Source organism: Acomys russatus, chromosome 17 (assembly GCF_903995435.1).
Source record: "Acomys russatus chromosome 17, mAcoRus1.1, whole genome shotgun sequence".
Lineage (NCBI taxonomy): Eukaryota > Metazoa > Chordata > Mammalia > Rodentia > Muridae > Acomys > Acomys russatus.
The window spans coordinates 18,243,833-18,265,530 of record NC_067153.1 but is presented as its reverse complement, the minus strand read 5'-3'; the positions used below and the strand labels follow the sequence as shown (position 1 = coordinate 18,265,530).

Here is a 21,698-nt window from a genome sequence, read left to right as displayed (position 1 = left end):
AAATTAGTGGGAAAGAAAGACTCACAAGTTGAGTGATAAAATGTAAAGTTGAAATCCACTATTTATGTTGTGTAGAGGTTCTGAACAACACTCTGGATCCAGATGCTCAGGATGGATCCAAGTTCTTCCCAAGGCTTACAAATGATGGTATCTGTCCAGAGTCCTATAGCCTATTACAGATACCGGATTTGAGCCGATATTTGCCTTGAGACAAAAGTCCTTTCCTCCCAAGATTCCTACCACCACTCATACAAACTGTCACTCAGCATTCTCTGTCCACTTCCTTTTTGAAATTATGTTTCCAACTCTTTCACTGGGTTTAAAAGAAAGTCAGTTATTGTTACTTTGAAGATATTCTTTGTTCCCACAGAAATTCAATCAATTGATTTACTATTAGTGCTCAGAGATGAATTATGCTTTAGTCTCTTTATATGTAAATAGAAGACAAGAACATTTATTTATTTATTTATTTATTATTGTCTATCCAACTAGTGCTGATTTAAGACTGTCTTTTAATATTCAGTGTGAAAAAGGCTGTGGAATAAATATCTATTTGAGCATTGCTGACAAGAGCGTAAATGCCTGCAAGATTTCTAGAAATTTTAACAAATTGAATCACAATGTTATAGTCTCCCTGTCAGCCAACAATTTCATTTCAAGGGCTTTATCCTACAGAGATAATTTGGCTAGGGCATCAAGTGATTCTGCACAGCTGATCACTGAATCACTGTTTTTAATAGTAATGGTTGTCAGGAACAGGAGACAGGTAAATAACCTTCACCTCATCTTTCAGTGAATAGTGTATATCCATTTGAAGGACTGGGCATAATTCTGTATACTGGAATAGAATGGAGTTTAAGACACGCAGTCCAAAAAATTACCAATTGTACATATACGGGGATCAGCACATCACTACACCCCCATCCAAAAGACTTTTTCTTGTAGTATATATAAATTAATACAGAGACTCACAACTTGACAATGTGCAGAAAGTGGTTTTGAAGCACTCAGTCCTAAATTGTATGTCATTATCAAACCCTTCCTCCCAAATCTGAGGGATCCATTTTGAAGAGGCGACAGTGAGATTGTAAGGGCCAGAGTTGGCCATGCCAAGGAAGCAATGTCTTCTGAACACAACAGGACTGACTGGTGCATGTGAACTCTTGGAGACTGTGACAGAACACACATGACCTACATAGGGTCAAGCTAGACAAGGCCCACACACTGAGAAAAGTAAGTGGACACAAAGTGCCACACCTAGCCAAGAATCTATTTGCAATTTACAACTTTAGGGAATGGGAAAATCAGTTTCCTTCAAGGAAGTATCATTAGATACATCAACCACACTCTAGGGAAGACCCCAAGCCCAGAAATAATTGGCCAACAAAGAAAATGAATTTTGTGTTTGTTTTTGTGCACTCTTTGTTTTGGTAGGGTTGTTTTTGTCTTGCTTTCTAGGCTATTGGTTTGATTTTCTTTCCTTCTTTCTTTTTCATTTTTTTGAGAGAGAAAACATGATGTTGGATGAAGTATGGAGGACAGGGAAGTTCTGGGAAAAGTTGATGTGAGGAACTATGTTCAAAATATACTGCATAAAAATGTAGCAAAAAAGTGGATAGAGTTAGAAAATAAGTAAAAATATTACATAATCCAAAGTTACATATTAAAAGGATGTTATACTTTAGTTAAGGCAAAGTTTTTTTCTTTTCTTTTTAATACAACAACAATTTCAAGCCTTCTTTGCAGGAATATGGCCATATTTCTAAATTCTCCACAATGGAATTCGAATTCTACGCTGTAAGGGTATAGAACATTAGTATGCTTTCCAATTCCTTTTACCCTCGTTTTATGTGGTAGTAAACTACCTTGCATCTTAGGAACAAGGAGAACTGAACACCTTATGGAAGCAGAGCACCAAGTTAGCAGAAAACCAATCTTCATATTTATAGGTGACATATCTATTTCCAATGTTTCCAAAATGTATTAATATAAAAATATATTAAATAGTTAATCAGGAAAGGGAACAATGGATAGAAGCCAGAGGAATCCTTTTATAGCTATGGTACAAGCCTTGTTGTTGCTTGATACAGGAAAACCACACTATTACACTAAGCTCCCAACTTATCCTTATGGTCTGCTAGCTGCCGGTCATTTGCAGTGCCTTCATTTAATTTTTGTCCCTTCATCTAGACCTATGGTTCTCAACCTTCCTAGTGCTGGAACCCTTTAACACAGTTACTTCCTCATGTTGTCATGACCCCCAACCATAAAATTATTTCATTGCTACGTCATGACTATAATTTTGCCACTGTTATGCAATGTAAGGTAAATATCTGATATCCAGGGTATCTGATATGTGACCCCCCCCCCTCATGGGGTCATGACAAATTGAGAACCACTGCTCTAGACTCTAAGTTCCACCGGAGCAGAATGTGTCCTCTCTGCTCAGGCCAGGAAGATTGCTTCAGTAATAGCATATTCTCAGTAAAGATCTGTTGCTTGAGTGAGATCATAGGAGGAGAGAAATCTTAACTTTTACTTTTTAAGACTTTCTAAATTTCAGAAACATGCAATACTTTTAAATTAGAAAAGTAATATATAATGCCATTGAGAAGAATTCCACATATTTCAAGGCCATACTAATGCATTTCTCCATTTTAAAGCACTCCAATCTTTTTTTTTTTATCAGAGATAATAGGCTTTCTGGTGTCCAAATATGTACATATTTTATCATGATAACTGTATTCTGAATACTATTTAGAATTTCCTTTCCTATCAGAAAATTCTTGGGACCACATAAGCAATGATATTGAATACCCATTTGTGTATACACAGAGATTTTGCTAAAATAGAAATATACAAGGAAATGGGCACACCATTAAATGTCAAAAGCATCACTGTATTATCTTTCTATGAGAAAAAAGACCACCTAAAATGGCACAATTAATATTGGAAAAGCTACAAAGGCATAGCAGACTCCACCTACCTGATAAGTCATTGGTCCTATTGCTCAAACAGTAGCAGTACCTGGTAGGGAATTTGCCTGGGTCAACTGTCTTTGGGTTGGAAACTGTGAAGAGAAAGTATTACCTCAGTGCTATGACACTATGCCTTGCCCTCAGCCCATCACCCGCCATATCACCACAGGAGGACTGTCATCACTTACTGTTGTAGATGGCCACAGAGACTTTGTGGAAGGCAAATGAACTATAAGAAGTAATGCTAAGCACGGAGAAGAATTGCTTGTTGTCTGCTGAAGAGGGAGAGAAAGAAGCACAAATGCTTTCTGACATAGCTGTAAATAAATCAGTACTAGACGGACCTGTGAGTTCAGCTCTGGGAGGAATGAGTGAGGAGGATTCTGTGTTTGGAGCCAGTCAGAGCTATATAGTGAGACTTTGTCATGAAAAGCAAAAAAACAAAAACAAAAACAAAAGAAAAACCAAAACCAAACAAAACAAAAACCAAAAACAAGTATGTGAAGGACAGTGAGTACGAGCAAGGTACAGGACATATTTATATGAAAATGTCATAAACAGACATCTACACTAGTGCAATAAAATAGAAGATCCAAACATAAGTACATGTAACTAAGGTCACATGATACATTTTTGCTAAGGTTCCTTTTGCTGTTTATCTATTGCCATGGCCAAAACCAATCTGGAAAGAAAATAATTTATTTCATTATCCATCATCCAGCTAAGTCAAGGAAGGAAATCAAGGCAGCAGCCTGGAGGCAGATGAAGCATAGGCCATGGAGGAGTACTGCTTATTGGATTGCTCACTCATAGCTTTTTCAGCCTGCTTTTGTATAGCACCCAGGGTCCTCAGCCCAGCGGTGGCATCACCAATAGTGATCTGGGCTCTCCAACATCAATCATCAATCAAGAAGATATACTGAAGGCTTGCTCATAGACCAATCTGGTGGAGGCACTACCTCAGTTGAGGTTCTCTCTTCCAAAATGACTCTAGTTTGTGTCAAGATGACTCAAAATTAACCAGTACATGGTATTTGACAAAGATGCCAAAAACATACATTGGGAAGAAGATCTTCAACAAGTGATGCTGAGGAAAACTGGATGTCCACATGCGGAAGAGTGAAATTGGACTCTTATCTATCACCTTACACAAAAATTAACTCCAAGGGGAGCAAAGATCTCAATTTAAAATAGAAACATTAAAACCATTAGAAGAAAACATAGGCAGTGGTCTATAAGGTACAGCTGTAGGAAAGACTTTCTGAATAGAATTTAATTTGCCCATTAATTAAGGACACCACTGACAACAGAGACATCATAAAACTAAAACTCTGGATAACTAAGGAAACAATCAAAAGTGAAGACCAAACACACAGATTGGGGAAAATCTTTGTCAGCTATGCATCTTATAGAGGTCTAATATTGAGAATATATAAAGAATTTAAAATTTGAAACATTAAGAAGAAATAAAGAGGTCCAATAAATAACCCAAAAATATTCATCATCCTTAGCAATTAAGACAATGCAAACTGAAACAACTTGGAGATTTCATTTCATCTGAGTGAGGGTGGCTAAGATCAACAAAACAACTTACAGCAAAGAGAAGCCATTTTTTAGGGAAGAAAAAGAGAAGATTGCAAATAAACTGTCAAAGTAGCACTGTATGTTGGAATAGATTACAGCACCAACGAATATGTCTGCAAGAAAACTCCTGTACCTAAGGCTCAGGGAGCATTGCAGAAGAGGAAGAAGAAATATTGTAAGAGCCAGAGGACCAGGACGTCTGCTGTGAGAACATTTCTCCTAGATATGAAAGGAAGGCTACATCTGCAATAGCAACAATGTAGCTACCCCAACAATGCCAGAACAGTTAGAATATTAATAGACATGCTAAGAAGCAAAGGAAAACATAGGCAACTAATGACTCCTGAGAGGGGAAGAATTAAATTCTTCAAAGGATGAGGCCCTTAATTGATTGTCCACTATCAAGTCCTGAAATCATATACATACAAGTCATAATATATTCATAATATATTGACTAGGCAGCTTGTCTATAATCTATGTATCGGTCTGTATCATAAAAATAAAAAATTACCAATTTGAAAAGGAGCAAGGAGCAGACATGGGCTAGAGAAAGAAAAGGAACAGGCGAAGTGATGCAATTATATATTAATTAAAATGTTGTAATAAAAATGTCATAACAAAACCCATTATTTTATATACTATCTAAAGCATTAATGATAACAAGAAAAATGAACATAAAAGAAAATGAGAATAAAGTAAATAAGAAAAGAGAAACAGTATTTTATAAGCAAATAGAATAATCAAACAAATGATAAAAATAAATAAATACCAATAAAGGAAAAATGAGAAAAATTAGGTGATTATGGCACAATATCCCTCAACATACAAAAACAGTATGCATAACTTGGTGGTAACTAACAGCTCTCTAATTGGGCATAAGGCCTGCTCAACAAGAGGAAAACCATGCCTGGTACTGAAAAATCTAGGTAATTATCCACGGATAGTAAAGTCACGGATCTTGCAGGAAAATCTAAGACCACCACTTTACTGAGCTCTTATAACAAACTAAATGTCTTGTTGTGACAGACAGAGCTCATTACAGAAAACCACAATTAATCAAAATGCAAAGAAAAGGTGACTGTGTGGTGCTCAGCCCCATCTAATGAATCTAGATCACAACTCCTACGCCCAAGGCTCAAGGATTGTAGATGAAGAGGGCGTAGAATGACTGTAACAGTCGGAGAAATAGGAAGCTTGCTGTGAGATGTTGACGCCTAGAAATGTCAAAGAAGCTACACTCATGAAGTCTCGTCTACATGGCTTCCTAAACAAGACTGGAACAAGGGCAACACCAAGAAACACACTAACATGAAATGGGAACCTCACAGGGCTTCAACCCTGAACAAAGAAACCCAAGCAACCAAGAAATGCTGAGAGTCAGAGAAACGGTCTTCCTCAGGGAAGAGCCCACAAATTTGTTTCTAATACCAAATGGTAAGTTCTGAAATCACATATATATATGAATAACAGTATATGGACTAAGCAGGTTATAGTTACATATCTAGTAATATATATAAACACATAAACACATAACACACATAACACACACACACATATATATATATGACAACAATTAAATAGAGGCTGAGAATCTCAGAAAGAGTAGCATGTATGCATCGGAAGGGTTGGAGGGAGGAAAGGGATAGGAAAATAATGTAATGTAATTATATGTTAATTTTGAAAAATAAAAAAATAAAAATGATAAATTAAACAAAAAATCCTACTATAATAGTATTTGCCTTTGTACTGTCTGGTCTACCTGGAAACTCTAGAAGTCTCTCAATGAAAATTTTGGATGTAGTAATTTTTCCAAGGGGTTGTCACAAATTCCCATACACTTAGAGGTATAAAAACAAGAGAAGTTGATCATCTCATGATTATAGCGGCTGAAAACCTGGGAAGGTGAGATCCAGAATTCTGAGTTGTTTTAATAAGTGCCTCAAATTACTTTTATTTGTCCATATTTTGCAGCCTAAGGGACCTAAGGGAATGCTGTTCACATAGTCTTCAATGTAGAATTGGCATTCATTAGCCCTTTCTTCTGCACAGCACTCAATAGCCTACATATTCTCTTTATTGCTTAAGGATTCTGTTTATTGCATTCTTCTCGCCTCCCATGAGACTGTGAATGCTCAGGGCAGGGGCTTTTATCTGGTGTCTTCCTTGGTTTACACTCAAACTATAGGATAGTGGCATGTGGTAGGTGTTCCATAAGCATCTACCAAGTAAGAGTAAATCAGAATATAAACAATAAAGTAAGTAAGGGTAACCGGTGACCCTTCATGCTCTGCTGCAATTTTGAAAAAAATCTTCTAGATATCTATCTTTCGATTTTTGTTATAATAGAATACTTGCGGCCTATACGTTAATATTTATAGACGCTAACATAAAGTTAAAAGAAGGCTAATTACACTTCTAATTAGGCACTAGCCCAAAAGGCACACCCCATGAAAGTCTTCACTTACCAGGAGACTGGGATAGATGTGAGGACATCCTACTGAGACTCTAGGTAAGAGAAATATAGGAGATGGGGAAATAGAAGGACCCAGAGGGTCCTAGAAACCTACAAGAAGAACATCGTGATAGGTAGATCAGAGCCCAGGGGGGTCTGCTCAAACTATTGCACTAACCAAGGACAATACAATAGTAAACATTGAACCCCTACTCTGATCTACCCAATGGACAGGACATTCTCCACAGTTATGTGGAGAGCGGGGACTGACTTTGACATGAACTCAGCCGCTCCATATTTAGCCACCTCCCTTTGGTGGGGAGGCCTGATAGCACTCAAAGAAAGAATAAGCAAGCTACCAAGATGAGACTTGATAGCCTATGACCATATAGTGGGGGAGGAGGTCCCCCTCGGTCACAGACCTAGGGGAGGGGAATAGGGTGAAAGCGGGAGGGAGGGAGGAATGGGAAGATACAAGTGATAGGGCAACAGTTGAGTTGTAATCTGAATAAACTAATAAAACTTTTTAAAAAAGAAGGCTAATTAGAACAATAGTGTAAGCCTCAGAATCCCGTTTGTCTTAAAAAACAACCTATATTGAGTTTTATTAACTTCATGAATAGATTTTATTAGGGTGATATAGTTGTGATTGCAAATGACAGCCCTGCCCATTCAGCACGCTGGCTATGCAGTTTCATATTGGAATGCTTTCAGCCATCCCAATTCATGTTGATATGTTCACAGTTGTCATGCGTTAAAGAGCACAGCACGCTCTCTATTCTGAACACGGAGACACTGAGATACAGGTGTAGCATGTGTCCTGCCCAGGTCGTAGACAGACTAGAGGCTAAGCCAGTACAAGAGATGTTCAGGTACACACAGTATCAACATGAATGGTTACCTTTCAAAGCTCTCCTGAGCATCCCATTCACAAGCTCTGTCAGGTTGAGTGCAGACAGATCAACTGACTTGCCTGGGAGTTCTGAAAGAGATTTAGAAACATCTCTGGTAGGATCTTCTCTGTGTCCAAAGTAGCTTCTCATTTCCAGGTGTGGATGGGAGCTTCTTCAGGCACATGTTGAACACAGACGAAGTTGCCAGACACAAGGGACTCAGAGGTAAGCAGCAATTCATGCCAGGAGTTCAGTAGGTGACAGTCAGTGACATGTTCTGTGAGTCACATAGTGCTTGCTTTTAGGGACTGTTTTATATCTGTGCTTGGAGAAAGCAGGATTAGACAGACTACTTCTCAGTCACAGTAGGAGCCTAGGGGCCATCATTAGTGTTTTCAGCACCTCCGAATTTGGAAATTGGCACACTGATTCATACGTGGACCAAGTCTGGTAAGGTACTGGCATCTACTCAATTGTTATTATATTTTAAAACTCCACAGTTCCAATGTTTAGGTTTCATTCTCAGAAATGCAGATTTCATAGAACTTGGATATGATGTAGACATCATATGGACCAACAACTCCTCCCCCCCCGCCCACGCCAGGTATTTGTGTGTACAACCATATGGAGAGAAGATGCTGGTTACAATGGTTGGTAGTCCTCTTTCTATTGTTATAAGCTAGAGTCCCAATAGGATGTCCTCACATCTATCTCAATCTCCTGGTAAGTGAAGACTTTTTGCTTAGACATGCGTTGCTGCTTAGAGAAGTGGAAAGCAGTTTTGCCTAGCAGTCTAGAGTCCCACAGCATGGTGGAGGTAAGTGGAAAACTCACCTGTAGTTGCAAGAACCCCTACGCCCTTGACCACCTTTTCTTCTTTGAAGACAGACTCTGGGAAAGGAAAAATTGTCATGACAGAATGTAAATCTTTATTCCCAGCCCTGCAGATCTGGAGACAGCCTGTGGAAGCAAGAGACTGGGTATGCCTACGCTTGCTCCCCTAATTCTGTTTCAGTTCTAATCTGCTGACTGACTGTGGTCTAGAGAACCATAGTCTCACAAACACAATACCAGCCATGCAGAGTATCTATTTTGCTGTTCTCATTAGCTGAGTCGAGAAACCGGGCTGCAGAGAAAAGAACAACTGGCCTGTCTTTGTACAACTGAGCTTTGGGGTGAAGGGTTCAGAACTCAGTTACACAGTGCTATGGACCTCCATAAACAAAGGCTATTTGCCTGTGAGTTTCTAGCTCCGTGAAGCATCCTGTCTGTAACTTTGGAAACAGGATACTCATGAGCAATGGCAGTAGGTATTGTAAGTACCTATAATAGGGCACTAGCAAGGCAAGAGGGGAGGAAAAGGCCTCTCTGCTACAGGCAGAGGACTAGTCACTTGATACTAGAGGATGAGTAATCACATTGCACCTGTTGCTAGCACTGTTGCAGAGATGACTTTTCATGTAATTTAAAATGGAGAATGCAGAATAGTAAAGGTATAGAGTCTGGAAAATGTGCCCAGTGTTCCTGAGTAAGTCAGTACTAGGACAGGCCTCCATACCTTCTTCATGAAGGAAGGATCCATATTTTCCCTTCTTGAGGCCTTTGTTTCCAGACACTGAAACAGAAGTTTCCATCAGTGAAATATACTCTAGGGTACCTCCTCACACAGTACATAACATCCTTTAAAAAATCATCTTGTCCATCACTTCCTTTGAAGGATGGAGAGAGAAAAACCATAAAGATTTAATTCATAGACCCAAGTCCCACGATGGGCAGAATCCAAGATAAAACTAAGCCACAGGCAGATGAGATCTTCAGGGAACTCTGCTATGATTTTCATATTGATTCATTCTAATGCACTGGTTATACACACACACACACACACACACACACACACACACACACACACACATATTACATTTCATTACAATAAGATGTAATATGAAATCAGCCATTTTACATTTTTATTCTTTTACAGTTTCATTCACACACACACACATTATATATACTCATGTCTCTATCTTTTCCCTTTATTTTGGCCATGAAGTGTTTCATGTCTTTTCATTTTGTTTTGTGACCAACTTGGTTTAATCAGGGCCACTCAGTAGAGCATGGAGCATGTAAAATTCTTCAAGGGCTACATCACTAAAGAGAATGACTTCCTCTCTTCCAGCTGGCCTCAGCTGCCATTAGCTATGGGATAAATCACATGAGATAGTTATGGACAACTATGCTGACAAGACCAACTTAAGTATTAAGTCCCTTTATTAGTAACCAGGTCAAGAGTCAGCTCATGTCTCTGAAAAGTCTCTTTGTGCCCAAGCTCAGGCACAAGATTTTAAAAGACAAATCCAGAATAAAATCACTGTTTGAAGGGATGGCTGTATGAGTGAGGGAGTTGGGGCAGCCTAGTAAAATCTGCATTGTTTGTATAGCTCAGCAGTATTTTCCAGATATCACATAATATTTTTGGATCATGGTCAAAATCATGGTCTATCCCAGAAGGATTGCCAAGGCCAATTCAGCTGGTGGGGGTTGAAGTGACCCAGCACACACAAAATAAAGTTAGGATGGGATGGCATTGTCCTTGTCATTTCAGCTATCCTGGGCAGGTTCTGTGAGACCCTCCCCAGCTATGACTGAATGTGTACTGGCTTAGTCTAGTGTGGGCCCTAGGAAAGCAAATGCAACTTTCATGAATTCATGAGTGCATAGCCATATCGTACCCTTAAAACATCATTTCCTGGCCATCCTCCTCATTATCTAACTCTGACGTTTTTTCTGCCCCATCTTCCAGTGTGTTCCCAAAGAAGCCTCCTCTGTACAAAATTTTGCTTGGAGAAATGTAGGACCAAATTTTCTTCTTTCTTTTCCTTCCTTCCTTCTTTCCTTCCTTCCTTCTTTCCTTCCTTCCTTCCTTCCTTCCTTCCTTCCTTCCTTCCTTCTTTGTTCATCCTTCATCCCTTTTGGCAATGTGCCAGTTCATTTTTAAAATATAACATTTTTATTAATTCTTTTAGAATTCCACACATGCATATAATGTCCTTATACGCATGCGCATGCACACACACACACACACACACAGACCACCACCACCACCACCACTACCTTTTTCATAACTCCTTCCAGATTCATCTCCCACCCCTCTGCTATGTAGCAGCTTTTTCCTAGATTGGAGCATTCCATGCTACAGACAAGCTCATTACCACAGGAAGTCCGCAACTCAAATGAACTTTAGGAAGTTCCTGTAACTGACCGGATTCACTAGTCCTGTCCCTCTCCAAGAATATAGAAACAGTAAAACTGTTGAGAGTCACTTTCAGACAAGCCCACTTGCTTGGAAGAAGCAGATACAAGCTGAATTGCCTGGAATAAACAAAAACCACAGGAGCTTTCTTGGAAAGGGCTCAGAGCAACCGAGTCACTTCAACACTTTCTAACCTATTGAGCTTCCTGTAGGCTGTGCAGTGTGCTCCAACTTTCCAAATTTTATGTACTGTTACCTATGTTAGGGTGGGCTTTGGCGATGCAATTATCTTTGAATGATTTCTGTTCCTGTAAGTGACACCTCACCCACATTCCTATAAGTAACCCCAGTAAAATTCATTACCTGACAAAGCTGGGCTTCCGTGGCATCTGTACTTTGGCTCATTGTAAGTTACCCATCTATCATTAGTAGATATGTGTGTTTCATCTCCCTGGGAAAAGTCTGTTTTACAAGATTCTAGAACATCCCCAAATGCAGACAACACCATGCCCTCTTTAATTTATTACCCACTGAGTCCAGTTCCTGCTGCCCATGTACTCCTGAGTGTAGGAAAATCCACTGGGGTGTTTGACGTACTGGGGACAACATCATTAAAGAAACTTGACTCTTCTCTTACAAGCCACTGTCAGCAGCTCCTCAGGGCAGGGTGGGTTTCATGAGCCCCACCAACCTCTGAAAGCATAATTTTTGAACATCACTGCTTTTTCAATCAATAGGTAATAAGCTGCTCTTCTTTTTAAGTTAGAATTCCCAGTTTTTCAGTATCTGGAAGCAAATTTTAAGTGTACAGTAAATGTCCCTGAAAACCAGAAGTAGTTTTCCTCTGGAAGCATTTTAACATTATGTACCTTTTATACCGTTTCCCTTTCAGATTTTTCTGTTTTTTTTTTCTTTTGTGTGTGTTCATGTATGTTCACAAGTGTGCAGGTACATGTGCATGAGGGCAGAAGATAACCTTGGTTCTGTTCCCTATGCGGTGTCCACTCTGTCTCTTTTAAAAAATAAGATCTTTCACTAACTCGAAACTAAGGTAGAGTAAGCAAGCTAAGGAGTCTCAAAAATCTACTCAGCCCTGGCTCCCCAGCACTGGGATTACCTCACCATTTCTGCCTTAAGCAAAACAAAACAGAACAAAACAATCAAACAAATAAAATATGGGCTCTGGGAATTGAATTTGGGTTCTTGGGAAGTTACTTTTCTGATTGAGCTATCCTGACGTCTTTGTTTTTTTCTCAGGCAGTCTGGATGTAGCCCATCTAGGCTGTCTTTACATGTGCAGCTAGGCCCCCGCCTTTACCACCAGAGTGCTGGGATAATAGGCATGTGCCACCATATCTGGGAAAAACACGGGTGACTAATAGAATGTCATGCAAAAGCTGGTTTCAAATAATTGTTGGACAGATTACCTAACTCCATTATCTCACTTTGTATTAAAAAACACACTAGCATTTTTACAATATCAGCTACCTGATATATAATAATTTCCACACCCAACATCTAGTAGTTTATTATTTTTTTATTTTTCCTGATTTCCTTTGATGCTGGAATTATTTTCAATTAAAAGGAAGAAATTTGAAGGCTCAAATGAGTATTTGTGAACAATTATCGCATTCTTACACCATATATTGGTACAGCTGGTGGCGCATGTCCTCTGCAAGCATTTTAACTGCACGCACGTTTTGTGTCATTTTGTTTTGAAGCAGTGGGTGCTCTAGTTAAAAATAAAATTTAGAAAATAAGGAGACACTTCCATTCTCCTTAAAAGCCCAAACGAATACTGAAGGCTTTATCTTACTTATTATTTTTTTTTTTTTTAAAGTTCAGAGTGGATGTGTAGGTCTCTGGCTGCTCTGTGAGCTGTTTTACAAGGCACATTTTGTAGGTCAAGTTCAAACTGTGAAAACCAGGAAAGGTAAAGGCAAGAGAGAGCTATTTCATAGGCGGTGATGGCAAACAACAATGCTTCCATTATAAAAGCCTATCCTCTGAAGGAAAACCACAGTCTATGCGATGTATTAGGATCCTGGAAGGAATTATTCAGAGAGCTCTGGGAATCTGTCGGAGTTGAGTGAGCAAGGGAGGCACAACTACCCACTTACCTGTTGCAGGTAGGAGAGCCATTCCCTTCTCATTCTTGCCTTCTCCCTTAAGACCAGTCACTACAATAAAATAAAATAAAATAAAATAAAATAAAATAAAATAAAATAAAATGGGTTTCATCAGAGAAATTAGAGTGCAAGACATAACATCAGAAAGGGTTGAGTCGAGTTACCTATGTTTATAGATGAGAGAACTGTTGTCTAGTATGATTTGTTTACAATTCCATGTGTTTTGTTCACTCGGTCATTAGTCATCACATATTTGCTAAAGGCAAATACAGTCGAGACTGCTACCCACCATCAGTCTGCGAGGTATTTGTATGTGTTGTGAGGCAGATACGAAAGAAGGGAACTCAGTGGTGTTAAGGGTAATTATTACCAATAATGCTTTGATGGAGGATGTCAGGGAGCCTGACCTCGTCTCAGCAACGGGGAAGTCTTTCTTGGGAGAGTATGCTGAACCGAGATTTGGATGGACAGTACCTGGCTTGGACCACAATGGCTGAGGGCTGTTCCACATGTAGAAAATAGTACATGGCCTGGTCCTACATTGCCCACGAGTATCTCTTTAAAGAGCTGGCTGAAGGTCAGGATGTTGGAGCATAAAGAAAGAAGGAGGTGGGCATTTTACAGGAGTTGGTGAAGATGAGGTGAGTAAAATCATGTGGAACACATAAAGGACCAAGTATGCCAGCCAAACAGAAACAAGGCATCACTGAATCGTTTGCAGGGACTCAGGGTGGGAATGATGGATGAATACAATCAAGTGATTTAACCTTCCACACACAAAGATCACTTAGGCTGACAAGTGGAGAATGGAACCATAGGAGAATTAGTTCAGAATGCTCCCTTGGTGGGAGAGAAAACAAAATAAAGGATGGTGGTTTGAACAAAGATTGCAGAGGTGTAAAGGCTTCTGTGACACTCAAACACAAAAAGCCACAGCAAAAGTAAGCAACATGATTAACACTTTTTCAAAGTAGTTAAGATTGTGCATTGACGTAAAGCATAATAATACCCCCTGATGTGACACACAGAACAGATAAAGGAAGTGAGCAGCCCACCTGTATTCCAGAGAGAGCACAGAGCTGAGACCCATATGCAGCCTCATTGGAGGACCATGTAGCTCCCCCCTCATATGACATACAGAACAGATATAGGAAGTGAACAGCCCACCTGAATTCCAGAGAGAGAAGATACAGGTGAGACCCATACACAGCCTCATTGGAGGACCATGCAGCAGGAAGCTCGTCATGCTGGGAAGCTCTGGCAACCTGGGAGCAAGACATCAAACTCTTAGAGGAAGTGAGGCCTGCTAGGCAAGCACTCTGACAAACAATATGCTCTGGGAGCAGTGCTGGGGAAGTCATTAGAAGACAGTCTAATCAGGAAAGGGTTAACAAATAGATCCTATGATTTCTTTGGCTTAATTTTGAAATGAAGCTCGTTTTAAAAAATTAATCCCTATATTTCATTATGAAAAGTTGGAGAGAGAGCTCTGGCCCACACAGTTACTGAGGAACTTCAATCAATGGACTTTGCTCCATTCTGTAGCTTTCTACCTGGTAACCCATTAGCTGTGGTGGCAGTGTGAGGGGCATAGCTGGTGGGTCTGGCAACACCTCTTATGTGTTTTGGCAGAAAGTGGTACGCTTGTTTTTAGTTAGAGTCTGTGTCAGAATCATGCATCTACTCTGCATGACTGCAGGACATGTGGGAATAGGAGGTTTACATGCACAGTTTAGGAGTGTTCATGTAGTTTCTGAGATAAGAAATAGCCTCTAAATATAAAATATTACTATTAACTTTACTATTAATATATTAAATGCTAGAATTATGAATGTAAGTGGCTATTACAACTTGCCTGACTCTGTGGAATCTGTGACAGCCATCTTTGAGATGACTGTATTCTGTAGCATGACAGCTAAAATAGAAGACGATAGACTAAAATAATGACAAAAAAATTATTGGGCACTTTCTGCGTGCCACAGACAGCACTGATGTACATTTTTACTCAGTGAAGCCAGAACTGACTGATCAGCATCCCCTTCAGCTTAGAGGCTTGAGGACTGAGCTCTTTCTCATTAACTGAGGCCAGATAAGGCAGCCCAATTATAGCAAAGTGATCCAAAGTAGACAACAGAGTCCCTGTCATAGACAGCACCTGCTCAACTTACTAACGGACCCACAAGAAGATCAAATTGCCCATCGGTTTATGTAGGTATAGGAGGCCTAGGTCCAGTCCATGCATGCTCTTTGGTTGGTGCGTTGGTCTCTATAAGCCCCCATGGGTCTAGGTAAGTGAAAGAGTGAGAGGGAAGGATAGAAAGATCCAGAGAGGACAAGAACACTGCAAGAAGACCAACTTTGTTTTTGGCATCAGTTCACTTCAATGACTTTCTAGGGAGATATTTTGCAAGTAGGGAATACATTTTCATCTCTCTTGTTTAGTATTGTATCTGGTTGGGCTGGATTTAGTGTGTGGTTTGATTTTCCTTTGTATATTTTTTATTTGTTTGAAACAGGATCTTACTGTATTCCAAGCTGGCTGATGTGTTGGGGTGACTTGATGTGTTGGGGTGTATTGGTGGGGGGCTCCCCTTTTCTGAGGACAAGGAAAGGAAGGAAAGGGAAGAGGGTGAGAGGGAGGAGAGGGGGCTACAATCGGGATATAAAGTAAATATATAAATTAAGAATAAAATTTAAAAATAAATAAAAACAAAGTTGATGACTTTCAAGCATTTTAATGGATGGAAGCATTAGGATCCCAGCTGCTCCCAAGGAGACAGATAAAGGTTAATTGAGAACAGTGAGTCAAGATCTACCCAGGAATCTTACAACATTACCTCACAATACATTTCTATTTTTATCAACAACAGCCCTAGTGCTGGTGACACGAACAATAAGAACTTAACTATTAGAATCTTAGTAAGCATTGTCTTGCTCCCAAGTAATATGGATCACAAATCATCCATGTTTAGTTTGAACTGACCAGCAAGTCTACCTTTCTCATTGCACTGTGAAGGGTTGAAGATGTCCCTTTCCTGAAGAAATCACAGTGAACCATAGCAAAGGGGACCTCATACAGATGCACCGCGGGGCGTGATCATTTGCTCATCTAATTTCTAGCTTAGCATGAGCTCCCTCCTGGAGAGGAGGCAGCGGCTAGGTAAACAATTACTCAAAGCCATTAAGATGATGATGGCAGCTCTGGATTTTAACCTCAGAAGCCACTGCCAAAGCCTTTAGAGCAACTCAAACAGGTGAGGGGTTGTCTTTTAGAGTATCTAATGTAGAGCAAGAGGTGAAGGGCCTCTTTTCCAGGACTATCATATATGGGAACCCACTGGTTCTCAAAGCTGTTGTCTCATTAGCTGCTAGGATCATTATTCTGTAGTTTGAAGAAACCAGGGCTTAGAGAGCAGCCATTTTAAGGCATGCAGACCCCCAAACCAGAAGTTGTCTGTTCCCTGAGGTCATGATAGATCTGTGGTTGAGCTGAGTCAGAAAGTTAAACTCGGTAGCAGCTACCTTGCTGTTAGACACATCTTGGGGCATTTCCCCTCATCTTTTCAATTTCTTGCATTGAAGACCGTATTTTTTAATCTCAGAAGTGAAGACAGTCTATCCCCTCACTGGCTCAAGAATGCTTTAAGATCCTAATCAATACCATAAAGGAAACGGAAAACAACAGATTGTGATCAAAGAACCGAGCCTTCGCTCAACATGCTGGATATAAGGCAGAATAGGCTCTCCTATCACTCAGCCTGCAGGCGCCAGAACACAGGAATTACAGCATTCCTCAGCTGGCCTCACGCTTTTGGGGTGAGGAGACCAAAGGCAGCTTAAAATATCTATAGCATACAACTCACCGGTCTCCTGAGCAGGATGAATGACTTCAAAGAACTTAAATGGCCAGGAAGATTAGCGGTGAGGTCAGAGTAGTGGGGATTTATATGAGTTCTTAGTGAAAGATACAGGGAGTGGGGATGGGGAATGGCTTGATAAGTCGGCTTTAAATCCTCTGCGTGGGGGCAGGAATAATAATCCTCCCCAAAACTGTGAGCAGTGAAAGAGGATCATCTCTATCAGAGAAAAATGCCTGTGTGATAAGCTGAATAGACTTCATGAGCTGAATGACAAAGCAGCGATTCAGTCAGGGATGGGAAAACTTTCCTGAGAGTAATTACTGGTGTGGAGGGAATAGCACAGCAGGAAGCAGGTGATGAGTCCCCCTTCCTGTCCTGGGCATCTTTGGGCACAACATCACCTGGCACACAGCCAGCCGGAGTCTTCTGAAGAAGTGGTCAGCTTGAGGTCAAGGTTGGCAGGCCCCTAGAACAGGAGTGTCAAGCCAACTGCCTGTGTGCACAGGGCTTCAGAAATTGGGGGAAGATGTCAAGTTTTAAAACATTGCGGGGCATGGGGGATCAAAGGAGAGTGTTTTGGTGACATATAAACTACATTGACAAATTTCAGCGCTGACAGCTTCTGTATGGAATAAAACCACTAAATGAAGTGAAGCTGATTTTTCTGAGACCCAGAACTATCCCAGCAAGCTAGCCAGGGCCCAGGCCTGCAGGCCTGCATATTTCTGTTTGGTAAAAGCTCTTTTGTCTTTTCTCTGGAGGAGAGCTTAAGTTCTTGCATCCTGTCAAGCACAACTCAAAAGTAAAATAAAGGTGAGGGTATGATAGTTGAGGTAAAGGGCAGAATTCTGCCTTTCACAGGGGCTTCAGCAAGGGATCATGGGGATTGTGGTTCAACACCCTAAATGACAGCTAAATCTAACACCTAACGCTTGCTGATTCACAAGCAAGCAAACAAACCCAACAACTAGAGAACTAATGAAAAGAAATGTGCTTATTTACAATTTTGGTGAGAACTAAGGAGAGAAAAGTTCTCAAGGTCTCTACTTTTCCCATACCAAGGGCTACAGTTTACAGAAAAGATGAAACAGAAGCCAGGAGATAATACAGACATAGCTTTGGCTGTGAGATGAGTTACCAGAATGTGTTCCCCTGTCAGTTTCTACTCAGCTGTCATGGTTTCAGGTTGTAATCACCTCAACATGAAAGTTTAACTATGACTTCTATCGCTCTCCTCTGGCCATGATCTTTATTTTATTTTTAATTTTTTTTACTTTACATCCTGATTGTAACCCCTCCCTCTGGTCCCACACTTCCTCTCTCAACCCTGCTTCCCTCCCCTGGTTCTCAGAAAAGGGGAGCCCTCCTCCCCTATCATCTGACTTCAGCCTATCAAAACTCATCTGGACTGCCTGTATCCTCTTTCTTTGTGGCCTGGCAGGAATGCCCTGCCAGGGGGAAATGATCAGCATGTGGGGGCCAGAGTCCATGTCAGAAGTAGTCTCTACTCCCCATATTATGGGACCCACCAGGAGACTGTGCTGCCTATGGACTAGATCTGAGCAGAAGATCCAGGTCCTCACCATGCACGGTCCTTGGTTTGTACATTTTTGAGACATGGTTTCTCAGAATCTTCCAGGAGTGCCCCAGACCCCGCTGTCTCTCCCTCCCAGATTTAAGGTTACAGACACATGTGGCCATGCCTAGCTTTTTATGTGGGTTGTAGAGATCTGAAATCAGGATCCTCATTCTTGCTCAGTAAGCACTTTACCCAGTGGGCCATCTCCCCAGCTCCTCTGTTTAATTCTCTAAGGTCTCCTTTGCAGCACTACATCCACATGGTTCTAAAACATGGAATCTTAAAGTCAGAAGTGTCATTGGCTCATAGCATTCTGGAGAGGAGATGTGACCTTTGTCTTCCCATGGCACGTCCCAGTGCTGCTGTCTCCAAAATCCTTCCCCTTCATACTGGCTGCTGATCATAGCTAGAGAGTAGGCAATGGTACTATCTGAGCTGTCCTGAAAACTGTATACCAATGACATCAGGGGCCCTGCTGATTCTGCCTCCAGTCTGCATTTCCAGAACTGCTTCACTGGCCCATCCTGTGATACCTTAACCTTTGGAACCCTGCTCACCCTAGGAGGAACATGCTGTGTATTCCCTTGACCACCTCCTCCATTGAGCTCTTATCCTCAGCTACGATCCCCTGGGTCTACCCTTCCCCTAGGCTAGGCTACACCAGAGCCCCTTGGTAAGATTCACTGAACCTTTAGCACACCTCCCATGCTTTGCTAGATCCTTCCCATGGAAACCCTAATCAAGGTTCTTGGCTGTCTTCCTCCTGTTCCCTCTGCCTCTGACTTCCTGGGTGCATCACAAGTGCTTTCCTCACTATCTTGCCACACCTCCTGCTCTTAAAGCCCCACAAGTAAACCTCTGCCTTCATGTCTGTCGTCTTTCTTGCCCCTATAGGTGGAAAGACTGGGCCCTTGCAAAAGCTGCCCCTTCCCATTCTTGAATCAACAATCTCCTCCCTATAAACTGATCATCACAAGCATGCAAATATGCTATTATTTTTTGAAAAAAACATGTACCTCCTTTCATCCTCACAGCTCTCCCTTTTCCTTTATGGTGACAATTGTCAGATGTGTGCTGTTACTTAGTCCCTCCATCCCTCTCTTCTCCTAACTCAAACCACAACAATTAGGCATGATACCAGCATGGGTCCAAGGACCTCTGGGTGGCTGACTTTTTTCTCAGTCAACACCTCAGCAGTCCTTGGGCCCCATTAGCTGTCAGGCCTTTCTTGGGATAGTCTGAGCTCAATTTCCTCAACAATACACTCTCTTGGCTGTCTTTATTTTATTAGCTGTTCATATTCAGACCACATTGTTAGTTTCTCCTCATCTTACTCTCTCAAGTTTGTAGTCCTCAATCCTTAAGTAGCTCTTCTTTTTTCTCTATGTGTGGGTACTAGGTAATGCTAGCATGCCCTATGAAACTTCAAATGTTTTTCATGAGAACTTGAAAGATGATATAAACATGTAGATAAACATTGGTATATCTTTGTGTGTAAATGTTCTTTTTAACTTTCCATTCTTTGTGTAAATCATAACACACATGCCATGTTATGCACATGGAAGCCTCAGGACATCTCAGGTGCTTGTCCTTGCTTTCCACCGTGTCTCAAACAGGGTGTCTTGTATCTTTTTCCACATTGAGCATACTAAACTAGGTGGCCCATGTACTCCTGTGGATACTCTTGTCTCTGCCTTCTATTTCTGGAGAGCAGTACTGGGATCACAGTACTGGGATATTGTGTTTAGCTTCATAAGGGTTCTGTAGATTCTGACTCAAGCCTTGATGCCTTCTTGGCAAGTGCTGAACCTATTGAACCAATTCCATCATCCCCATAGTCCTCTGCTGGTCCAAATACTCCTGGGTCTCACCAACATGACACACTTCTAGATTGACCTCCCTGCTTCTATTCTGTGCCCTTCGGGCATTTCCAATAAAGCATCCTTAGAAGCCATATATTACAGGATTAACATACTACAAATCATGGACCCAAAGAATCTAAGTAACAAGGAGGGCCCACGGTAGGCCATCCTTGAATCTCACTCAGATGGGGAAATAGAATAGACAGTGCAAGAGGAAGTAGAGAAGGAACTGGATGGGAGAGGGTATGGGGAGGGAAACGAGGTGGGGGATCAGATGTGGGGATAGTGGGGAGGGAATGTTTGAGGGCCTGGAGAGAAATGGGAAACTATTTCTGATATAAATAACACCTCGCCATCCTCTACTTGAAGTCTTGCAGTGCCTCTCTCCTGACTCAGAATAAAAACAGCTAATAACTTAACAGTCCTCTGTGACTTGACCTCTGTTACTTTAATCTCCTCTCATTGTCCTATTGCCTCTGCTAATTCCTTTGCCATGAGCTAACCTGAGGCTTACCTCACAGTGACCAGAAGACCACCTACCATAAAAGTTTTTAGACATGATGTGGGGGCCAGGATCCCAGACAATCACACTTTTCTTAGGGAAGATTCTTTACACGTCCCCAGTATGGGGAAGCCATTCGGATCTGGGTCAACTCCCATGCTCATTGTAGGAAGCCAACAGTCTTGGAAACAATAGCAGATTCCCAGGAGCATCTAGGATGTAAGGCTATGAATGGGCTTTTTGCTCCATTTGTGTAAGTGGAAAGGGATTTTCTCAGGGATATACTTTTTCAGTTTTATCTACCATGCATTTGATACTCATGAGACTGAGAGTGTTGCTGAGGATTGAGACCATGGCTGCAAGTCGCATCATGGTCCTATAATGACATTTTGCCTGTAGGTGCTACCCTTGCAGCTGGACACTGACCTTGCAGCTGCAAAGTACTTATGACAGCTCTTGTTTCAAGAGGCCCCAGGAACTAGGAATCCGTTAACGTTAGTCAGCTAGCCTCAGCCATCTTACACTGTCCTTTGACTCTCAGAATGGTTTTGTTGGTGCAAGTAGGATTTTAAAGTGAACGTGTGTACTATCTACTGATTCTGCCTGCCCCAG

General features: G+C 41.1%; 1 protein-coding gene across 1 annotated transcript in view; it reads right to left on the bottom strand.

The window, feature by feature from the left end:
• Hhla1 (HERV-H LTR-associating 1) overlaps nt 1-14,537 on the bottom strand; it is a 36,996-nt gene extending 22,459 nt beyond the window's left edge. The window contains exons 1-7 of the mRNA XM_051160541.1: nt 14,451-14,537; nt 13,275-13,334; nt 9,466-9,522; nt 8,742-8,798; nt 7,916-7,996; nt 3,167-3,250; nt 2,987-3,070 (exon numbers count right to left, since the gene is read on the bottom strand). Of these exons, the coding sequence (XP_051016498.1) occupies nt 2,987-3,070; nt 3,167-3,250; nt 7,916-7,996; nt 8,742-8,798; nt 9,466-9,522; nt 13,275-13,334; nt 14,451-14,529 (502 nt within the window). The 5' untranslated portion in view covers nt 14,530-14,537. The remainder of the gene's footprint in view (nt 1-2,986; nt 3,071-3,166; nt 3,251-7,915; nt 7,997-8,741; nt 8,799-9,465; nt 9,523-13,274; nt 13,335-14,450) is intronic.
• Nucleotides 14,538-21,698: the final 7,161 nt, after the last annotated feature.